Raw genomic sequence first — 24,173 nt, 5'->3', positions numbered from 1 at the left:
GGCCGTCGTAGCCTCTCGAGTCATAAGACTTGGTTCGAGTCATGCACAACGCTCACCGTCCAGAATTATCACGTCTGCGGCTGTGATGTAACTACCCAGTTCTCTTCTTAGCACCTTCTCCTCATTTTCAAGAGACGCTACGTTCTCCGATAGTTCGTCGAAAATCTTCTGCGTTTTGTTCATCTGAAAATGATGTCTGTCAGAGCCAGTGGCACATCTGACTACAACATGGCCGTTATCAGCTTTTTGATCCGATACTGGCAACTAGGTCTCGCACTTTCACCGGTAACCATGACATAGGTTTGCTCAAAAATAACTTTGGTACCCTTAAGCAACCCATATTTACACTTACTTTTGTGACTTCAGATATGTCTCATTTGGCATGCCCTGAATACATGCATACATTGTCACAATTGTACCAATGTTTCCACAAATGTCGTATGATTCACAGCTAATATACTAATATCTACTGTAAAACTCTTCACAGACCAACAATCAAATAATACACGTACAATGAGGATTTTCAAAACTAACATCGCGAAAAAATGTAGAAGATGTAAAACGAGTTAACTCACCGAATCTGCGATGTTGTTATCAAAATATTCATTGACGCGCACAAATTCTTGCTTCACTTTGTCTTCATAACCAGCTCTTCTTAGTTGCGCCGAAATCATTTCATTCATTTTCTGAATGGATGAGACTTCACCGATAACCCAGTCGTGATTACGCCAGTCAGTAAGACATCCCCCAGGGTTGTAACGACTCGAGTCGCGATTTTCTGACAACTCGACTTGGACTCGAGACTCGCGCGACCAAGACCGACATTTCATTGTAATTTCGAAGAATAGTAAAGTAGCCACACTACTGGGATTTTGTCTGTTGGTACTGGTACTTGAAAATGCGGCCAGAACCTGCTAAAAGTGAGGAAATTCAGTATTTTTTAAATGAGAACCATTCGATATCACCAAACAGAGTGATAAAAAGTGGGTTTAACAAGACTTTAAAGGGAAACTGAGCAGTCAACACAATGACTTGGACTCGGAATCGAGTCATAATACCATGACTCGGACTCGACCCTCTGCTCGCTGACTTGGGCTTGGACTTGACTCGATGGTCAATTGAAAATGACTCGACTTGATTCGAGTCGAAGCTATAAAAGTGAGGTTGACTTGTGATTTGAAGCCTTGTGACCAATGTTCCCTCTAATTTTTGACGAGTCTGCGCACACTCTCCAACTCACTACTCAGACCATTGGACAACAGTGCGTAACGACTAAAAAAAAGGTCATCAAATTGGATTTTTTGCGCGCAGAGACCGTGTCAGCACTGCGCACGTGCGCAACTTAGAGGGAGCATTGCTTGTGACTTGGTTACAATCCTGCATCTGGAAAGTCCAAGTATCAATTATATGTCCAAGGCAGCAAGCAGAGGGTTGAGTCCGACTCATGCTACTGACTCGAGTCCGAGTCCAAGTCATTGCGTTGACTGCTCAGTTTCGAGTTAAAGTCTTGTTATTACCACTTTTGATAACTCTGTTTGGTGATATCGAATGGTTCGCATATAAAATACAATAATTTTCCTCACTTTTAAAAGTCTCTGGTCGCATTTTCAAGTACCAGTACTGATAGACGAAATACCAATCATGTGGTGACTTTACTATTCTTCGAAGTTACAATGCAATGTGTGTCTTGGTCGTCCTAGTCTCGAGTCATGCACAATGACTCGGGTACAAGTCGAGGCAATACAAAAAGTGACAAAGTACAAAAGTCCTACCTCCAAAGTTTCCCCGTCCTTTGAGACGTCCGACAAATCCATATTCGCGATTATGATGCAAAATGCCAATCGGCACAACAAATACGACCGTGATCTTCCGTTACAGTAACGTCACCCTCACCAACATCGAACGACCTGAAAATTATGGCGTTACGATGCAATACGCTTAATTGAAGCACACAAAAACCCCTTCATTTACATTGAAAATATTTGAAGAGGTACAGAACTTGGAGGTACAATACATCAATATACAATTGAATAATATATTGAAATAAACCCGAATACTTTCGGCTGACACTGACACACCTCAGGGGTAATCGTCAGCAGCTAGTGGAGGTTTCTGAAGAACTTTGCATATCAACAGACAACAGTCACATCATTAAATATCACTGGCATAGACATATCAAATAACAATAGGGGCCAACAGATGGATTATGCTCAATATTACACCATTTATACATGAAAATATAAAAATGTTTGTTTGAATATCAGCTTGAAATCACTTCAGCTCTGCAGCTTATTCTTATATATAACTCCGTTACGACATCTTGACAACTTCTATAAAAATCGTCATGTGTTGCTATACATTATATTTGCCGTGTCCTCTCCTTACTGTCACACATCATCTGCAACCTGCTGATCGATCCCTACACATTGTCATACAAAATTTCCTCTTCAGAAATTATCTCGGGGTGGAAAAAAGCGGTGATTGGGGTCGCTCCAGATGAGATGCAAGTATTATGGACATTCAAAATAAAGTTGTGATTATATGGGAGACGTGCATAATGCGAAACGAGTCAAAGCTTGGTGCACAGACGTCAGACATTTGCTATTCTCAGGCTTATGGGAAAGAAGTCATATTTGATAGGAACTGAACTTGACTTTTGTTCGGTTTCTTTCGAATTAGAAATTTAATTCGGGTACTTGGGATTATATGTTTCAAATCTAACAAATCTTCCGTGCGAATAGTCTGTCCCAAGAGCTTGGCCAGTCGAGAGAAAAGTACACCAAAAGGATGGAGAGAAGGGATATTTCGGAAACAGACATGTCTAAAATTCTAATAGATTAAGCTTGCGAAATGCCAATGCAACAAGGATCAGATAATCTTGCTCATTTCAACATCTCTATACACATAAACATATGTAAGTTACAGTATATTAAAACATAGATCGAGATAGATTTTACTCAATTCAGTACCGATATGTGAATAATGACATACTCACAAATTGGGGGAGCTGATCACAAACAAATTCCAGGGCTTTATGGACTGATGAATGTGCGTGCATAATCTAGTATGACGGACGATAAGTATATAGGCTACATTTAGGTCGCAAAGAATATGCAACAATATGAGCGATATGCGTGTGCATTCAAACTAAGGGATATGCAGATTACTCTCTCCGAGAGTAGAGCTTGGAAATACGGTAGAGCTGCTTCCGATTCTATCCCCCCTATCTGTGTCACTGGCCTGTCCCTAATCTCTTGTCATCACCATCAGGACACAAAATTTATTACCGATCAACCAAGCTCACCTCTGGCCTGGAGAAGAACAATTCGCCGTTGAGCGTTCGTCCTGCAATGCTGTCACCTCCTCAAGATCACTGGCCACTGCACAGTCTTCCAATGCTGTCACCCCTGGAATATCGCTGACCACTGCACAGTTCTGTAATGTTGTCGCCTCCTGAAGATCACTGACCAACGGACAGTCTTCCAATGCTGTATTTTCCAGAAGATCACTGACTACTGGACAGTCTTCCAATGCTGTTACCCCTTTAATATCACTGAGCGCTGGACAGCCCTCCAATGCTATCACCCCTTTAATATCACTGAGCACTGGACAGTCTTCCAATGCTGTCCCTTCCCGAAAATCACTGACCACTACACAGTCTTCAAATGCTGCGTTTTCCTGAAGATCACTGACCACTGGACAGTCTTCCAATGCTGTCACCCCTTCAATATCACTGACCACTGGACCGTCTTCCAATGCTATCACCCCTTTAATATCACTGAGCACTGGACAGTCTTCCAATGCTGTCCCTTCCCGAAAATCACTGACCACTACACAGTCTTCAAATGCTGCGTTTTTCTGAAGATCACTGACCACTGCACACTCTTCCAATGCTGTCACCCCTTCAATATCACTGACCACAGCACACTCTTTCAATGCTGTCGCCTCCTGAAGATCACTGACCGTTGGACAGTCTTCCAATGCTGTCACCCCTTCAATATCACTGACCACTGCACAGCTCAAATTCTGAGACTTGACGAACGCTATCTCTTGCACTGCAGAATCCTTCGATGGTGTGAAGAATAGTCTCGCTGTCAATAAAGTTTCAAATTCTGCCGTGATCACTTGACACCAGACTTGCGAAAATATGTGATTTTGAAAATGCGCAAGTACAACTTTTCAAAACTCGCAACGAGAACTAGAACTATTCACTAGGGATAGTGCGAACCCCTGAAATGTTCAGGTTCGTGTGAACGTGAACCTATGACGTTATGTGACGTCATGCTGCTAATTCCAACCCTACCATTTCAGTGAAGTGACATATTAATGTACACGTTGCCTAGCGACGACTCAGGCCACATTATGCCACAATGCTGACTTTTCAAAAGTCACCTAATGTATCAACTGTATCAATCAAATGCTTGAATAATCCCATAAAATCAATATTTTCTGTCGCTTTGCCAGCAATGTCGATGAAGACTTGAAAGGGAATAGAAGCTTACGTCTTCTTTACGCTCTAGGCCAGACCAGACAATGCATTCGGCTTCTCACTATTGCTACATTGATATTGAGCAGAGTGTAAAACGGGTTATACAGTAGCCAACACCCCAATCGCACGGATTTGGTTAAAAAAAATAATGATACAATAAACATATCAAATCAAGATGAATCCAGTACGCCTGCTAGATCTTTTACATAAAACAACGACATATCATATCAATTTCCTTGATTGGTTGAATAAGCATCATTGGCTGACTACATACATGTAGTGTACCTCGCTCTCAATGATGTGTGATTGCGGGACAAGGAGAACTGGCGCTTGGTGTACAGACACTTGAAGAATAATCTACACTACAAGAATCGGAATCATGAGCACAGCCGTTGGAAAAGGTATGGTTACTTACTTCAGCAAAAGTGCATGGACTCTGCATCCTGCTTAAGGTTGTGCACTGAAGATTAGCACACAATTCCGCACAAAATTTGCTCATAGCCTGTTGGTCTATTCCTACATGTTTTGTAGGCCACAAATATCTCCGGTGGAGCTACAACACGATCCAGCATCTATAACTGATAGCCTATGCAATAGCGCTGAAGGATTGGCTATTATTGTCTGCTAGGACAGGAAAAAGGTCTTTGACCATATAGCATGGAAAACGGAGAAATTTTGAAGATCCAAATTTTTTGAAATCATGATTCCTATAGACTCCAGATGACTCATATCATATCATGATATAATTATTGCTATAGCATCGAGCAGCATCACAATCATAATCACTGCCCTTAGACAAGTAAACAAACCTCTCTTTGCCGGTTGCAGTTTAGCTAGAGAGGCATCTGTTTCTTCTTGGACCGAGTCACTAGATGTAATATTGGCGGAAACTTGTTGATCTGTGAAAACACGAACATAAATAGACTTTAGACACATTGAATTCCGTACATGACCGTGTTTGAAGCAACTGATAACAAATATTTTTCTGCAAATGTAGAAAATCATAGTAAGGAATGTCCTCAGGTCTCAGAATTTAACTGATAGGAATCTGCACGTTTAAAAAATGTACTAACAAGAACATTAGGTAATTGACTGTACTTTACCGCATAACAAAGCATACTTTTGAATACTATATTCATATTGAAATAAATCCTCAGGGGTAATCGTCAAGACTAGTAGATATAACAAGATGCCGCTGTATAGGCTATCATCAATGGTAACCCCAGTTACGATGCCACCTGTATGAAATTTAGAATATTCATGGAGAACAAATGGTTAAAGCTAGGGTTACGATACGTTTGGAGATTATATGTTCAAACTGCATCAGGGAGGAAATGCCAAAATATGCTTAAATATCCGGAAGTTCTTCAAATTGTACGTCACTCTCGAGTTTTTTGTTGACAGCTGTCATTTCCCCCAACTCTTTTTTTCTAGGTCACGAACATTCTCAGTACCCAAAAGCTGTATGCCTTAAATCTGTCTGCAAGTCGTTTATGACGCTTGGGAAACGATTGATATTTTCCCGGATGAACAGTAGGGATGTACAAAAATAGCTTTTTTTTTCGGATGATTCACTGATTAAATTGTTAGATAGCCTCCTAAACAACGCTGCAAACCAAATTTGTCACAATTCCAACTGGTATATGTGAATGCACAGGAGTTTGAGTCCCCGCATCTGTTTGTAGGCAAGGTCATACAAAACAACCACAAAATCGCACTGACCCAACAGTACAGTGCTGACAAAAACAACTCAACATTCAGTCGACAAGAAAAAACTTCACACGTAAATTCTGCCACAAGGTGTATGGTATGTCATAAGCCACTGTCTGGGTGCAATTGAACACAAAGTGAGTGCTCTGCGTGCTGCATGTTGCTTTACTGCTTCCTGAAATATGAGGTCGCTGAAATCGCACATGCATCCTTCTTAGAATTTTCGACGACTTGCAATATTAACTCAAAGCATATGTTTGTTGTGTCACTGGTGATAATTTCATTGTAAGCTCAAGATTTTCAATATATATTTTTGATGGGTTGGAAATATTAACATGATACCTCTGTTCATACGTCATGGCCTTATCTCACCCCAAAAAAATGAGTAAAAATTGCAAAATTTCAATTTTACTGGGCTCACAGTTGGTATTTTCTTTTACTGCGAAAATGTTCAATATCATAAAATTTTGTTATATCGCTTGATCAGGAACCAAAAATTTGTACAACTTTTTGTCGCAAATGACTCGCTACTGATTTTTCGAGAAGACAAAAACTAGATTTTGCTAATTTTCGTTGGGCGTAGGTATACCATGGCCTTAGTTAGAGAACTTCACAGCAATCTTTGAAAACAAACAATCTTTGGAATATTGAAATCTCAAAACGAAATTTCTCCGAGATTAGTCGCACACAATCCTTCAAACTTTAGCAACACAAAGGACTGACCTATTACTTCCTAAAACAGACGTTAGATCGGAAATGTGGCATCGCAATTTTGAGGTACGGTGTTTGACGTGTCGGAGCATTATTTCTCTTTGTCAAATATAAATTTTGTAGGCTAGAACTACATTTGTGATATTTTGTTTACAGCATAGCGACACCTAGCAGGTGTGGAAATTTCATGATGATGATGATATTGGGTGATATTGAAGGCCTCGGATTCGAAATAAACTCATTTATCTCGCTCTAAGCATGATTGATCAAATAGAAAAAATACAGTTTCTGGGATTCTTTTTCAATATAGAATGTGTTGAGCCATTCGAGATGACTCAAGTACAAGTCGAGTCAATACACAAACTGACTCGAGAGTCAAGTCATTTTCCTGACTAGAGTCCCCTTGAGCTCAATGTGCCAGTTTGGGATTACACAAAATTGCTTCTGTTGAAGTGTCTACTCCATGGCGAACAACTAAAAACATACTTTATGCACCTTCAAACTTACCAGAGCTAGAGCTTGTATTGTGTATCGTCCTTTTGGGAGATTTGAAAGGCGATCGTTCCTTTCCCGTAGACTTGTAGATGGAAGACCTTCTCCGAAAATGGCTGACTGGAGTTTTTCCTTCAAAGTTATGGCTGACCTCTTCTGTTTGCATCACAATTTTTATAACATCGCAAAATAATATCCGTGGTGTATTATTCTCAATGCAATCATAAGGCCTTTTCTAAGATTCAAAGAAATGTGATAGCGGTGAAAATAAAATCAACTCAAAACTATTTTCAGCCTCTGCAAAATATCAATGCCTTCAATGCTATAAAGTAGATGGGACATGCATTTTACAACAAACTTGGATATATACAAACACAATATGTTCTTAGGGGCTGTTAATAGTAGCAGATAGGTATATGGAAATATCTTGGGCAGACCACTGACTGAAGATAAAGCAACTATATTATTGACACTCTCTGACCTCTCAACGATTGAAAGATATTTGAGTCGTAATAAGTGATACAACCCTTCATATCAAAAGTGGTTTAAAGAGCTTCTTGGGGGTACAGAACTTCAAGATACGATTGGATAATATATTCATACTGAAATAAACCCGAAAATTTTCTGAAAATCTCCGCTAGTTGCCGACGATTACCACTGACGAGGGACGGCCAGCCGAAAATATTCGGGTTTGTTTCAATATGAATATATGATTCAATTGTATATTAAAAGTGGTTCAATGAAATGCAACAAAACCGCAACGGTATTTACAGAAGAAAATAGAGCAAATATTATAAGAAAACGGCAAAATATAAACAGTACGAAAGTTTCAATTCCGACAACTCTTTGCGAAATACATTTTTCGAGCTGAAATGTGCAATAACCACCTTAACGAAACACAATGTAATTCTCTCAAATCGTATGCAGTTAAATGTGTGCCAGCAGAATTATCACAAGGTCAATACACAGGAGCACATGATGCAAACCATGTTTAAAATTTAAAATTTATTATAATATTTTTTCAATTCAAATTTTACCGTCAACCCCATGAAATTTTCGAGTCATCAACAAAAATGATACAAAACAAATTTGACGCGATTCTAACCAGTAGAAGCAAAGTTATTGGAGTTCTTCATTCATAATTCATGGATTATCCCCTGTCCAGGCTATTTTTGTGAATCCAAAATTGTAAACTGCAATACCTTCGCTGCTTCTGGTCGGAAGTGAGCAAGAATTGTTGAGCATCGTTTTTTTAGTCAATTTCATGGGTTTAACGTTAAAATCCAAAATTTTGTTTCAGATTTTTTTCACAGTAAAATAGAAATTTTCAAATTCCTTTGCGTTCACATCTACCAGTTGGAATCAAGCCAAATTTGGTGTAAACTGTGTTTTAGGCAATTTAACAATTTAATCCGTGGTCCCCGGGATCCAGAAAAAAGTACACTTGCTTCACGTCAATAAAATGATACCAATAAGGCAATAACAAAGGATAAGTATTCAAGTTAGTGAACAAACCCACACAATGTATACTGATTTTTCGCAGTACGCACAGTTACGGTATTCAATTCAAACTCGTCAGCTCCAAGCTAACATTAAAGGCTCATAAAAATCATCATTATTCCTGATCAAAACTTATGGGGATGTCAGAGGTGTCACAGGATATCACACCATGCGTAAGATTAGATTAATGCGAACATTTAATTCCAACTACAATTTTGTTTTTTAAATCATACACAAATGATAGCCGGGTTAATAATATACTATAGTCAACACTGAATTTAAAAGGTTATTATAGATTTATAGTCAATGACTACATTGCTATCTATAAGGAAACCAAGTAGGTCAAGGGTCGCACATCAATATATTCAATAGGGGGTCAAGTACAAGAGCTCATTATGACACAGATTGCCAGAACAGTCTTGCAGGAGGCTGTGATGGGTTAGCACCTTTACGTACTGAAGTTTTCGTGTTGCGCCGATTCATGGAAAGTCTGCTTGTCATACTTGTCGAGGGATTTGATTTTTCCGGCGCAGCTATTACCGTCCGTACAACCCTTACTCGTCTTTCAGCAATAGGAATATCTTCTGCAAAGTCCATATTGTCATCTTCATCTGCTATCACTTGTACAGAGGCAGATTTAGCACCAATAATTCTAGTTGACTTTGTGATATTACGCTGTGGTTGTGTATGCTTCACGGGCGCGAGCCTCTTTGCTATGGGCACTCTCACATTAGCAACCTCTTTAGCCGCTTCCAGATACTTTTTGAATTGGTAGACTGGTTCCTGCGATGTCTTTTGTCGTTTAGCAACTTTTTGATTGCGTACCGTGACTTTAAATGCGTTTTTAGGAGCGGCGGGTAACTTATTAGAGCGCCCGCGAAGCTTTCTGCTGGTTACTGCCGGCGCATTTCTTCTTGCGGCGGGAGACCTCCATTTGCCCTTACTTCTGTTAGGATTCCCATTGCCTATTTTCTGAGGCGCCGGCATAAAATCGGAACGCAAAGTCCGATACTTCATTTTTCCTGATGTAAATAGCTTAGTTAGCTACGGAAAACCCGCTTTGCTGCTCAAATGCCCGCACTCCGCACACTTCACGAGTAACCGATCCGGACATACAAAGAGACGGCGCAACTCCGGAATCAACAAAATTTAGCAAATATTTTGTTTGAAATTGTTGATATACGATGTTCTTTTCTATTCTCTGCTAGTTGCTTACGATTACCCCTGACGAATGTCAATATGCTTATATTGTATGCTTATAATGTATAATTGTATAATGAAGTTCTGTACCTCGTATCGACATTTTCCTATCTTTTCATTTTATACCATATCGCAGTCTTGTGGTGTTCTGAAACGAAGAAATTTTATTAATAAACGAACTGAACTGAAAGAATCTCTTCAAAATTGATTTCCATAATATTTCAGAATTTGCTGCTCGTTGCGATGACTTTAAGTCACTGTAGCTATTCATATTACGTTGTGTGTGTAGTATTTTATGAGCTGCGAATCTCATGAATCATCGCCAGATGATGAAATGCAGATTGTAATATTTTAAGGTAAGAGGGATCGGTTCGGTTCGGTTTAATAACAGTTTTTATCAATTCAATACACCTCAAAAATTGCGATACAATGAAAAGATAGTAAGGTGTCTTTGCGATGCATTCGAGTTACTAGCAGGGTTACCATAGACATGGATCAAATACTATAGTGACAGCAAAAAACAAACGAATTTTGTTAACTGGTGGGCGGAGGCTAATAATAAAGGTCAACACTTGTCCTATCGCCAGTTCACGGCCTACTAGACAAGCTTATGATTAAAAATCTCATCACTTTCGCCCAGTCTAATCACGACCAACATTGCTGAAAAATGAAGATATCATTATTATTATTATCATCATGATTTTATTGAATTATTATTTTAAAGGTCAACTGCATCTTCATAGACAACTTTGCGGAATCATGTTCAGAATTTTTTTTCATACCGAAATGGCCGACTTTCCGTATTTCAAACTAATCGGAAATTGCCGTAATTTGGACCGAAAGTCCCAATATTGGTATGTTTACAGAAAAAGCGGAATGTTCATTGTGACGTCATGTAGTTGACATCTCTTCTGGCCGCTGCATATGTATGCTATAGGGTTGGCGGACTTGCAGTAGCAGGGCGCTTATTTTAGTTAGTTATGGCGGAGGTTTCGCTTGTAATGGATTCACCAGGCGAGTCCGAGTATTCAGATGTCGAATGTAAGTATGCTTTTTCCTCTCACTTACGAAAGTAATGTTGAAACGAGGACACGTTTCAAGTGTTGATGTGCTCGATCCCATATCAGTGGAACTTCTTGCTGCTCCGAAAACGAGGGGTCGTTTGAGTATGATTATTGATGACTATAACCTAAGGATGTTAGTGATATATAGTATGATCAGCCTAGCTTGTTCAGCTTAAGCCGCTTGTCTAGACCAAATGAAATACACCGGTATGTGTAATGTGGTGGAGAACCTCCTTCAGTTATTAATCTTGGTATTATCAATTACAGTTGAGAGGATGGAGGTTGCCAACTTATGCAAACTATCAGGGGAGAGTTGAAGTGCTGCAAACAGGTCCCTCGAGCAACGAATGAATTATTAGTGCATCACAGCATTATCAGGATTTCAATCAAGAGTATGTATTGGAGATTGTCTCGCTATATTATCAATAGGAATATTGTCATATAATTATAACATCCAGTTTGATGCATGAGCGAATGAGTCTCATTCACATGAAATGTTGAGTCGGGTGCCAAATAATTACCCGTCAGTAACACAACAATTACGCTTTTCAGGAAGCTGAGAAAAACTGTACACGGAAATTTTGTTGGCTGGCCACTGGGATTCTGCAACAAAAGCCAACGAAAAATCCTGTCTGCGCATCCGATCAAATCCAGTACTTTCAAAGGATTTCAATTTTACAATGCTTCGTGAAGGAATAGTTGTATTGAAAATAATAAATGCAACATAACCAATCCATCAACAGTACTACTGTGTCAGGGAGAGAAATATAGAGTTTTGTGTCCAGCAATAGCTTCTTTCAACTAATTTTGACGATGCCGTTTGTCGAATGAGGATGAATCATCACAATAGACTTGGTCGCTTCGGCCGTTTCTGGTCTTGCTTTAATGAATGCGTCAACTTCATCATTGGATGAATCTAGAGCAGGAGTAAAAATATCACTGAGTTTTATAAAAAAGTCGAATCGAAGGCAGTAGACCTATATCAAATGCTGTTCGGAAGTATCATAAAAATGAAGGATTGCCAGCTGCATCCTACCTAACTTTACGACTATTATGATGATAGTGATAAGTTTTCATCTTTTACTGAGCGGTCAATATTGATAGGCTCAGTCACAGATATCTGACACTCCTCATTCAATAACTAAAGTAACTAATATGATTACATGACCGCACATGTACCGTACACAAAAAGAAGTGTATTTTCAAAAGTAATAGCAACTCTTCCATTAATAGGAGGTCAGCGATATATAACCATTATACGTCATGAAGTCAGCAGGTTATGAACTCCCTTTATAGTAACTAATGCATTTATAGATCTTTTTTTCTTAATTGATTTTCAAGTGTTTTTATTTCAGACTATGTACACTTCTACTTACAAGTTTTTCAAGGCATACATATTTCAGTTATTTGCACATGCACGTGAGTGTAAACAATAATAATACTTCGATGACTACCATACCACAATCAATACTACTATAAGCGGTTAGTTACACTCTTACAAAACTATAGCTGACACAGTACATTTTCACTTACCGATTTCGGACACTTCTGACATTACCACAATTTCACTGGTGCGTGGAAATAAAATATGAACGGCACTACTGCAGTACGTCGGCAAGAGTTGCCCGTGTTCAGTAGTCAGTTTTCTTGCGTGTTGCGTATCTCGGATACTTCATTGAAGCAAGATACTTGTTAGTGATTCGCATTTGAAAATGACTCTGCCTTTGGTTGTCTATAAGTCCGCACTTTTGGTCTTAATGGCGTCCGGTCGCCTGTCGGTATATGGATGGGTTTTGGCAGCGATTTCAATGCATTGTAGGTACGGCATATTGCGTATTGGACCAACCATACGCGACATAACATCTGACTCTATGAATTATCTCCTTCACAGCTTTCATGATCCCACTCAAAGACCCAAATCCACAGCAAATCTAAGCAATAATCCCACCTAACAGCCAACAGAAATAACAAGGACTTTTGTTACTGCAGTCATCCTGGCGGAATCTCAGCGGAATCTTTGCACACACGTGAAGCACTGCGAACGATCAAGTGAAACACTGATGAAAACAAATTGTGAAGATTAACCCTGTGCGTGAAAACAGTCAAGTTACATGGACTTTCGACTTCGAGGCTGGGATTTTGGAATGAGTCTACCTCTGCATATCTGAACCTTATGACCAAAGGAGATACAATATCGTTATTTGGCACATTATTTTCACAGATATATTGAGCAATATACGTTCAACCAGTATATTCGACGAATACTAATATAGCTATCTGATTGATTGATTCTATTTCAGTGTTGGGCGCTTGCAGATATCACAACAAATCCATCAAGATCACAGGATTGCATAATTCTTCACCATCAAATATTTTTAGAGCTTACCGAATCCAGGTTTACTCACAATTCGAAACGAAAGTCTGCGCGTATAGACACTTATTTGATGCCGAGACGCGTCCATAGGAATATACCTAACTATCAACCTCATATTTAAAAGTCTTGCGCGACTTCAAATACAACAAGTAGGCCGTCACGGAATAGGTATTGGATAGTTATTCAAATAAAATGAATTTTAGAGTCTACTGAGTCCAGGTTTACTCACAAGTCAAGGCGAAAGCCTGTGCGGGTACAGACACTTATTTAATGCCGACACGAGTCTAGAGGAATATACTCAACTTTCAACCGCCTATTTAAAAGTCTTGCGCGACTTCAAATACAACAATTCAGCCATCACGGAATCAGTATTGGATAGTTCTTCAAAATAAAATGAATTTCAGAGTCTACTGCGTCCATGTTTAATCACAATTCGAAACGAAAGTATGCGCGTATAGACATTTATTTGATGCCGAGGCGCGTCTATAGGAATATACTCAACTTTCAACCGCCTATTTAAAAGTCTTGCGCGACTTCAGATACAATAATTAGGCCATCACAGAGTCGGCATGGGATGGTTCTACCAAATGAAATGAATTTCAGAGTCTACTGAGTCCAGGTTTACTCACAATTCGAGGCGAAAGCCTGCGCGGGTATGGACACTTTTTTGATGCCGACACGAGTCTAGAGGAATATACTCAACTTTCAACCGCCTACTTAAAAGTCTTGCGCGACTTCAGATACAACAATTCAGCCATCACGGAATCGGTATTGGATAGTTCTTCAAAATAAGATGAATTTCAGAGTCTACTGCGTCCATGTTTAATCACAATTCGAAACGAAAGTATGCGCGTATAGACATTTATTTGATGCCGAGGCGCGTCTATAGGAATATACTCAACTTTCAACCGCCTATTTGAAAGTCTTGCGCGACTTCAGATACAACAATTCAGCCATCACGGAATCGGTATTGGATAGTTCTTGAAAATAAGATGAATTTCAGAGTCTACTGTGTCCAGGTTTACTCGCAATTCAAGGAAAAAACCTGCGCGGGTATAGACACTTTTTTGATGCCGACACGCGTCTATAGGAATATACTCAACTTTCAACCGCCTATTTAAAAGTCTTGCGCGACTTCAGATACAATAATTAGGCCATCACAGAGTCGGCATGGGATGGTTCTACCAAATGAAATGAATTTCAGAGTCTACTGAGTCCAGGTTTGCTCGCAATTCGAGGCGAAAGCCTGCGCAGGTATAGACACTTTTTCGATGCCAACACGCGTCTATAGGAATATACTCAACTTTCAACCGCCTATTTAAAAGTCTTGCGCGACTTCAGATACAACAATTCAGCCATCACGGAATCGGTATTAGATAGTTCTTCAAAATAAGATGAATTTCAGAGTCTACTGTGTCCTGGTTTAATCACAATTCGAAACGAAAGTATACGCGTATAGACACTTATTTGATGTCGACGCGTCTATAGGAATATACTCAACTTTCAACCGCCTATTTAAAAGTCTTGCGCGACTTCAGATACAATAATTAGGCCATCACAGAGTCGACATGGGATAGTTCTACTGAATGAAATGAATTTCAGAGTCTACTGAGTCCAGGTTTACTCACAATTCGAGGCGAAAGCCTGCGCAAGGATAGACACTTATTTTATGCCGACACGCGTCTATAGGAATATACTCAACTTTCAACCGCCTATTTAAAAGTCTTGCGCGACTTCAAATACAACAATTCAGCCATCACGGAATCGGTATTGGATAGTTCTTCAAAATAAAATGAATTTCAGAGTCTACTGAGTCCAGGTTTACTCGCAATTCAAGGCAAAAACCTGCGCGGGTATAAACACTTTTTTGATGCCGACACGCGTCTATATAGGAATATACTCAACTTTCAACCGCCTATTTAAAAGTCTTGCGCGACTTCAGATACAATAATTAGGCCATCACAGAGTCGGCATGGGATGGTTCTACCAAATGAAATGAATTTCAGAGTCTACTGAGTCCAGGTTTACTCACAATTCGAGGCGAAAGCCTGCGCCGGGATATACACTTATTTGATGCCGACATGTGTCTATAGGAATATACTCAACTTTCAACCGCCTATTTAAAAGTCTTGCGCGACTTCAGATACAACAATTCAGCCATCACGGAATCGGTATTAGATAGTTCTTCAAAATAAGATGAATTTCAGAGTCTACTGTGTCCTGGTTTAATCACAATTCGAAACGAAAGTATGCGCGTATAGACACTTATTTGATGTCGACGCGTCTATAGGAATATACTCAACTTTCAACCGCCTATTTAAAAGTCTTGCGCGACTTCAGATACAATAATTAGGCCATCACAGAGTCGGCATGGGATAGTTCTACCAAATGAAATGAATTTCAGAGTCTACTGCGTCCTGGTTTACTCACAATTCGAAACTCACTAGGGCCATTGAAAGTCATTGAAGTCATATTTTTTCTATGCATCAGTAAGTCGTGAAATCCATTTTAACGCAAAAACCGCATCATCATGGGGTAGCTATATTAGGAAAGTTATAAAGTCATGTTTTCCTGGTTAGGTCATATTTGAGTTGTAAAGTCAATTGGATGTTGCCAATTTAAGCGGTGAAGCAATTATTCGCTAAGAAAGTAAGGCAATGATTGAGATACCTGATGATACCTATTTATTTATTTCAAAAAAAGACAACGAAGAATACCGCTGCAAAATTTCCCCAACCATAAATATTTCATGAGAAGTTTACCTTTGAAAATCATGGATATCAATGAAGAAACCAAAGCAATCGGTGACACAATATTTCAGGAGATTGTAGATATTTGTAATCTTTCACTACACGAGTCGCAAAAGGATGTTCGGTGTCAGCGACATGCCCTTTTTCTTCAAACAAAATATCCTGAATTGCAGAAAATGATCGTTCCCGTTGGAGAAAATATCATGGATGAAATCAAAGCCATATTCCAGTACATCAAAAGCAAGACCTGCATCTTATGTGCAAAATGGATTAGAGATTTAAACTCCGGAAAAGAATACGTCGCTTACAATACATTTTCACGAATAGTGTTCAACAAGGATGTGGTGCATGAGGATAGTGAACTCATGAAGAAATTAGCACCAACACACAGCAGCGATAAATACTTCAAGTTGGTGGTGTTGCAAGAAGTTGCTTTAATGTTTCTATCCATAACCATGAAGAGGACATACGAAGAAGTTTTGGAGAACCTGAATGGAGAACCATATGAATGGCAAAAGAAATGAATCTAAGCTACGTTTCTACACTGTTGTGTTGAATAACTATCCAATTTCGTTTTCTTTGTGGTTTTGTTGTGATATTTAAAAGCCTAACGCAAAGCCTTTACACAGTATGTTGAATGTGAGGCATATTCGTATCGAAGTGTATATAGGCCATAGAAGAATTTCATTTACCAGCAAATATCTCATTGTTGTGGCTGAGTGTGATCTGATTGGAGATTTTAACTCAATGATTTTGTTCGCCATTTTCGCAGTAATTGTTCATGGATTATATGACTGCATTCATTGACAGAGTGAAATCGTAGGCCGCAGGTCTGTCTGTAAGGTTGAAAGTTGAGTATATTCCTATTGACGCGTGTCGGCATAAAATAAGTGTCTATCCCCGCGCAGGCTTTCGCCTCGAATTGTGAGTAAACCTGGACACAGTAGACTCTGAAATTCATCTTATTTTGAAGAACTATCCAATACCGATTCCGTGATGGCTGAATTGTTGTATCTGAAGTCGCGCAAGACTTTTAAGTAGGCGGTTGAAAGTTGAGTATATTCCTCTAGACTCGTGTCGGCATCAAAAAAGTGTCCATACCCGCGCAGGCTTTCGCCTCGAATTGTGAGTAAACCTGGACTCAGTAGACTCTGAAATTCATTTCATTTGGTAGAACCATACCATGCCGACTCTGTGATGGCCTAATTATTGTATCTGAAGTCGCGCAAGACTTTCAAATAGGCGGTTGAAAGTTGAGTATATTCCTATAGACGCGTGTCGGCATCAAAAAAGTGTCTATACCCGCGCAGGTTTTTTCCTTGAATTGCGAGTAAACCTGGACACAGTAGACTCTGAAATTCATCTTATTTTCAAGAACTATCCAATACCGATTCCGTGATGGCTGAATTGTTGTATCTGAAGTCGCGCAAGACTTTCAAATAGGCGGTTGAAAGTTGAGTATATTCCTATAGACGCGCCTCGGCATCAAATAAATGTCTATACGCGCATACTTTCGTTTCGAATTGTGATTAAACATGGACGCAGTAGACTCTGAAATTCATCTTATTTTGAAGAACTATCCAATACCGATTCCGTGATGGCTGAATTGTTGTATCTGAAGTCGCGCAAGACTTTTAAGTAGGCGGTTGAAAGTTGAGTATATTCCTCTAGACTCGTGTCGGCATCAAAAAAGTGTCCATACCCGCGCAGGCTTTCGCCTCGAATTGTGAGTAAACCTGGACTCAGTAGACTCTGAAATTCATTTCATTTGGTAGAACCATCCCATGCCGACTCTGTGATGGCCTAATTATTGTATCTGAAGTCGCGCAAGACTTTTAAATAGGCGGTTGAAAGTTGAGTATATTCCTATAGACGCGCCTCGGCATCAAATAAATGTCTATACGCGCATACTTTCGTTTCGAATTGTGATTAAACATGGACGCAGTAGACTCTGAAATTCATCTTATTTTGAAGAACTATCCAATACCGATTCCGTGATGGCTGAATTGTTGTATCTGAAGTCGCGCAAGACTTTTAAGTAGGCGGTTGAAAGTTGAGTATATTCCTCTAGACTCGTGTCGGCATCAAAAAAGTGTCCATACCCGCGCAGGCTTTCGCCTCGAATTGTGAGTAAACCTGGACTCAGTAGACTCTGAAATTCATTTCATTTGGTAGAACCATCCCATGCCGACTCTGTGATGGCCTAATTATTGTATCTGAAGTCGCGCAAGACTTTTAAATAAGCGGTTGAAAGTTGAGTATATTCCTATGGACGCGTCTCGGCATCAAATAAGTGTCTATACGCGCAGACTTTCGTTTCGAATTGTGAGTAAACCTGGATTCGGTAAGCTCTAAAAATATTTGATGGTGAAGAATTATGCAATCCTGTGATCTTGATGGATTTGTTGTGATATCTGCAAGCGCCCAACACTGAAATAGAATCAATCAATCAGATAGCTATATTAGTATTCGTCGAATATACTGGTTGAACGTATATTGCTCAATATATCTGTGAAAATAATGTGCCAAATAACGATATTGTATCTCCTTTGGTCATAAGGTTCAGATATTCAGAGGTAGACTCATTCCAAAATCCCAGCCTCGAAGTCGAAAGTCCATGTAACTTGACTGTTTTCACGCACAGGGTTAATCTTCACAATTTGTATTCATCAGTGTTTCAATTGATCGTTCGCAGTGCTTCACGTGTGTGCAAAGATTCCGCTGAGATTCCGCCAGGATGACTGCAGTCTTTTGTTGTGTCAACTACTTGACGTCATTTCACGGCTGGGTGATTTCGTTTCCGTTTTCCGGAATTTCGATTTGTAATTCAAATTACTTGAAAACTATCAGGTAATTTCAATTTTCATTATTTTATTCATATTCCTAACCACATAATGTACGAAATAAGGTGAAGTCATTTTGAAGATGCAGTTGACCTTTAATACACCACAATATTGCGATATAATGAAAAGCTAGGTGGGCGCCGAAACGACTTGGAGTAGTGTTTTAATCAGACATCTTGGCCTACAGCATGTAAATAATAGGCATGCACACTGGATTTATGAAATGATAACATAAAAGGAAGCGACGAAAATGAACGCGGCATGTGTCGGCATGCCAGGTCGATATGTCAGATTCTGGCCCGGTAATCTTGAGGGCTGACTATATTAATGATTCAGTAAAAATTGCTTGTATTTCGACTTGAATGTGGACTCTGGACATGCTCGACGGCTGTCGGATAGCCGGCGAGATGATGTGCGTTTTCTTGTATTCCGTCCTAGGACACACAGACCAAAAGTAAGAAAATGTAGTTTTATAAGATATAGCCCTGCAAAATAAGGAGAAATCTTAGAAATGAGGACGCGGGTATACGGCAACTTCGGTTTTAAGACAAAATCCATTACATGCCGAATCGTGATCCGCTCGATAAATGTGATACGTAGTAGGGTTGTTCAGAATTGACCGACTTTCAAAAAGTCCAGGTTTTCAGTCCGATTACCATGCCTTATACACCTTAAAAACATATTCTGGTTACTTTTTTTTGTAACTCGTCCCCTGCATCCGTGTGCACATTGAGCTGGAAGAATAGCAGCTGAAAATAGGGGATTCCCCTAAAATCTGAGTGTCACGATTTTACCTAGCCTAGTTAAAATGACATATAACATGGATTTATGCAGCTGTTGCGGTTTGGAGTGCTACAAAATCCCACTATATAAGGCATTGCTAGTTCAGGATATCATTTCCATGTCCTCCACTGCCTTAGAACTGCTCAAAACTACCTAAAACTGATAGCATTTTGTTCGATCACATATCCTACACCCCTCAAACCTACCCGGCACTGTTCATCAATTTCCTGGATCCCCATGTGCAAGAATGCAACTGTAAATGTAACATCCACTCACAGCCACAATATAAACATCACAGGAAACGAAAAATAAGGCAAAGAAAGAGATCAACTTGGCAAAATATTACATAAATCAGGTGGATGAAATGGTTGCTTTCGAGAAATCTGCATATCTGTTCCGGTGATCTTCCACAGCTTGTAGGAGGCTCGCTCGCTGTTTTTTGTCATTCGTTTTGAACGCAGCATAGTCGGTATTCAATTTTACCATACGCTCTGCTGCATCATTGACTACTTCAACAGTATTCACAAATTCTTGAGCAGTCACGAAATCCGGATCAGTATGCCATTCCGAAACTGGAAGACTCAACCAATCATGTTCCACATGTATAGCATCAAATAGAAACCACGATTCTGGCCCAATCAAATCGACCATACTCATTGACTCAGAGACAAAGTCAGAGATCAGACTGAGAGGCATACCTCTGCGAAATTTTTCAGGGATTGGCATTTTCAGCAATTTAGCAGCCATCGCTTCCTTCAGTTTGTCAGGAATCTTTGGATTAGCCGAGAACATGGTAGGCTACATACCACCATTGCCTCAGTTAGATACCAATGATGTTTTTGCAATTTCTTGTATGCCTTATCAGCAACAGTGAGATCGCATAATGAAAATTTTTTCATTTCATGAAGGAATTTGAGATCATTCCAAGGTGTGTCACATGCAATACCAGTTTTCAACCAAGCTGGAACATAAAACAAAGCAATGAATGTATTGATTCGTTCCAACTTTTCAATGAACTCTTCAGAATAGTACATTTGCTCACTCCACATGAACATTTTTTGACAGTACAGGACTTGACTCATCCATCTAGCGCTATGAGTAGCACCAGGCTTGCGAAACCGATGATCAACATATTTGTCATCCAAAATCGCCAAGGTGCCTGTTGCACATTCTCTGTAGTCATCTCTTATCAAGACTTCTTTCTTCTTTCCATCATTGGGTTTCATCAGTGGAATTATTTCTTGCTTTGCTTCATCAGCTTCCATCGCCAACCAGCTGCCTTCAATAAACTTCAGCGTTTTATAGTATTTTGATTTATCAATATGTTTCCACTTCTTCTTGAAAGTATTAAAATCCTGTTTTCAGGGCCTGTGGTTGTCGATCCAAACAAACACTTCCAAACCTCTCGAATGACCAGTTCATAAATATGATGGCGACAGGCATTGTAGAAAACTTTCCTGTTAATCAATTCTTCAAGTAACGAAACCGCACCTTTGTTTTTACCAGTGTTTGAGGATGTTGTGTCAAACACAAGAGCTCTAACAGATTTTGTTAAATTCCAAAGTTTCAGCAGTTCAAATGATGCATCAACCTGTGCTTTTCCTGTAGCACTTTCCGACTATGCTGCGTTCATAACGGATGACAAAAAACAGCGAGCGAGCCTCCTACAAGCTGTGGAAGATCACCGGAACAGATATGCAGGTTTCTCGAAAGAAACCATTTCATCCACCTGATTTATGTAATATTCTGCCAAGTTGATCTCTTTCTTTGCCTTATTTTTTCGTTTCCTGTGATGTTTATTATGTGGCTGTGAGTGGATGTTACATTTACAGTTGTATTCTTGCACATGGGGATCCAGGAAATTGATGAACAGTGCCGGGTAGGTTTGAGGGGTGTAGGATATGTGATCCAACAAAATGCTATCAGTTTTAGGTAGTTTTGAGCAGTTCTAAGGCAGTGGGGAACATGGGAATGATATCCTGAACGAGCAATGCCTTATATAGTGGGGTTTTGTAGCACTCCAAACCAGTGTTGGGATCAAGTCACTACCTTCGAGTCACGAGTCATCTCGAGTCATTGCACATTTTGACTCGAGTCAAGTCAAGTCAATCGATTTTCAAAGGTGACTCGAGTCAAGTCAAGTCACTGTTTTTTTGGAGGTGACTCGAGTCAAGTCGAGTCAAGTCAAGTCAAGTCACGAGTCAAGTCACAATTCAAGTCAAATTGAATTTTCGAAATATGAGCGATGATTCAAAGTCATTACATTTTGCTAGCTGTGTGAAAGACAGATTATAGTTGATAATTTATCTTGAATCAAATAACGAATATCTAGTTTTGTTTTGGGGGGTATTCATGGTGTTTGTCGACTACTGTGGTCATTTACACCAGGCCGATATTCTTCGTATTTTCCGTAACTGCCGACTTATAGCACGGCCCACCTCTAGGCGTCTGTAAGACACCGCTGACGCGGATGAGGTGGCGAGAAGGAGCCTAGGTAAACCTCCAAAACTTAGGTATAGGAATTCGGAACTCGACCTCGGTCGGATTCGAACCGTTTCAGTGATGTTTATTCAAATATGTACATAAAATATCAAAAATCAAACCCGCACCCATTGGTGTTGCAGCCGCGGATTATTCCACTGCGCTATCTCGCCACACGAATATCTAGTTAAATATACATGCAAAAAGACGTTGTATCCCTCACGCACACGTAGAACTGCTAATAAAATACGTGAGTAACTGTACAGTGTACGTGTACACTGTACAGCTACATGCTACAGTCAGTTATTATCAGCCAAAATATAGAACCTAATACGAAGCTTCGAGAACTTGAAACAAATTGATATGGCAAAATAGCCCACACTACCCATCTACACATCCGTGAGAATATAAATGCACAATCTATATTTGTTCGATTTAAATCATACAAAAGGGTTGGTAAAGGTGAGCACTGCGTAAGCATTGAGCCGTCTAAGAAACAGAGACACATTGCTATTTAGATTAATCTTCTACTACTACTACTACTACGACAACGTAAGCTGTGATTGTTTAGTTTGCGGTTAATTGATGTGTGATCTAACAATCGAAGATCAGTCTATCGCACAATCGGTGAATGACTGGTTGCTCTAACACGCGACACCGGCGTATCTCGAACAATCCGAACATACATAAGATACAGTGATTTAGTCGACACCGTTTACTTGATAACTTGAAATTGACTCGTGAATTTTGCTCCGAGTCACGAGTCAATGCACATTTTTGAAGCTCCGAGTCAAGTCAAGTCAAGTCATTTTTCCAAAGTGACTCGAGTCAAGTCAAGTCATACGAAAAAGTTGACTCGAGTCTGACTCGAGTCAAGTCATGACTCGAGTCATCCCAACACTGCTCCAAACCGCAACAGCTGCATAAATCCATGTTATATGTCACTTTAACTAGGCTAGGTAAAATCGTGACACTCAGATTTTATGGGAATCCCCTATTTTCAGCTGCTATTCTTCCAGCTCAATGTGCACACGGATGCAGGGGACGAGTTACAAAAAAAAGTAGCCAGAATATGTTTTTAAGGTATAAGGCATGGGAATCGGACTGAAAACCTGGACTTTTTGAAAGTCGGTCAATTCTGAACAACCCTAAGTCGTAGGTATACTGTTTTGTATGCGACCGGTGATCCGATTATCACAAGTGTCGCCAGCTCAAAACGGGCCGCGGGCCACTTCAGTATCAGTATCAGTTTATTGATATTTTCATCATTCCAAAACACCACAAAATTGCGATACAATGAAAAGTTAGAAACGACTTGAGTATGGTACTAAGAGACGTCTTTGATATCAAAACACCCACCTTGGCCTATGCGAAGTGTGCATTATGCATAGCATACTGAACGAAAAGTAAAGCAGATAATATAAAAGGCAAGCAACAAAACGAGATGTCATGTGGCGGAAGGCGATATATCGATATATTTTTCAAAATTCGTAGAAGCCGCGGGCCGACCTGAGGCGTTTGAGCATTTTATCATGAACTGTCCCTCGCATGAATTTCATAGAACGTTAATGCTTTGTGTTTGTATGAGCATTCCATTTCGTTTCGTGAACTTGCTAACGCAGTGGTTCCCAACCCGTGGTACGCGTACCACTAGTGGTACGCGAAGGTCTTCCAGGTGGTACGCGAGTAGATTCTGTTTTTTTTTTCGACCGAAGGTAGTTATTAGTTAAATTGGGGTTGAACACAAAGATTGTTCTCCAATAAACTTCAGGCTTA

At 39.7% G+C, this 24,173-nt stretch overlaps 1 protein-coding gene and 2 long non-coding RNA genes across 6 annotated transcripts in view; 1 reads left to right on the top strand and 2 right to left on the bottom strand.

Annotated features, from left to right (window-relative positions):
• The window catches only part of LOC145437644 (histone-lysine N-methyltransferase SETDB1-like), a 39,553-nt gene extending 32,085 nt beyond the window's left edge, over positions 1 to 7,468 (bottom strand). For 3 of the 4 annotated variants that reach the window (XM_080314925.1, XM_080314927.1, XM_080314928.1), the window contains exons 1-5: positions 7,418 to 7,468; positions 5,299 to 5,388; positions 1,773 to 1,907; positions 576 to 686; positions 57 to 183 (exon numbers count right to left, since the gene is read on the bottom strand). In XM_080314925.1, the coding sequence (XP_080171051.1) occupies positions 57 to 183; positions 576 to 686; positions 1,773 to 1,814 (280 nt within the window). In that variant the 5' untranslated portion in view covers positions 1,815 to 1,907; positions 5,299 to 5,388; positions 7,418 to 7,468. Of the gene's footprint in view, positions 1 to 56; positions 184 to 575; positions 687 to 1,772; positions 1,908 to 3,304; positions 3,445 to 5,298; positions 5,389 to 7,417 lie in introns of those variants that run through there. The other variant, XM_080314926.1, reaches the window with a different exon arrangement.
• A 2,826-nt stretch (positions 7,469 to 10,294) lies between these two features.
• Positions 10,295 to 11,902, top strand: LOC145437646 (uncharacterized). The gene is made up of 2 exons (XR_013914704.1): positions 10,295 to 11,558; positions 11,719 to 11,902. It is a non-coding gene; the product is annotated as an uncharacterized LOC145437646 (long non-coding RNA).
• LOC145437647 (uncharacterized) lies at positions 11,851 to 13,191 on the bottom strand. The gene is made up of 2 exons (XR_013914705.1): positions 12,700 to 13,191; positions 11,851 to 12,082 (listed from the first exon to the last, which is right to left on the bottom strand). It is a non-coding gene; the product is annotated as an uncharacterized LOC145437647 (long non-coding RNA).
• Between the last annotated feature and the right edge of the window lie 10,982 nt (positions 13,192 to 24,173).

This window comes from Botryllus schlosseri, chromosome 4 (genome assembly GCF_051294905.1).
Source record: "Botryllus schlosseri isolate E-star chromosome 4, Bs_hap1, whole genome shotgun sequence".
In the NCBI taxonomy this organism is placed as follows: domain Eukaryota; kingdom Metazoa; phylum Chordata; class Ascidiacea; order Stolidobranchia; family Styelidae; genus Botryllus; species Botryllus schlosseri.
Note: the sequence above shows the minus strand (reverse complement) of the source record. Positions and strands in the feature narration are given on the sequence as shown.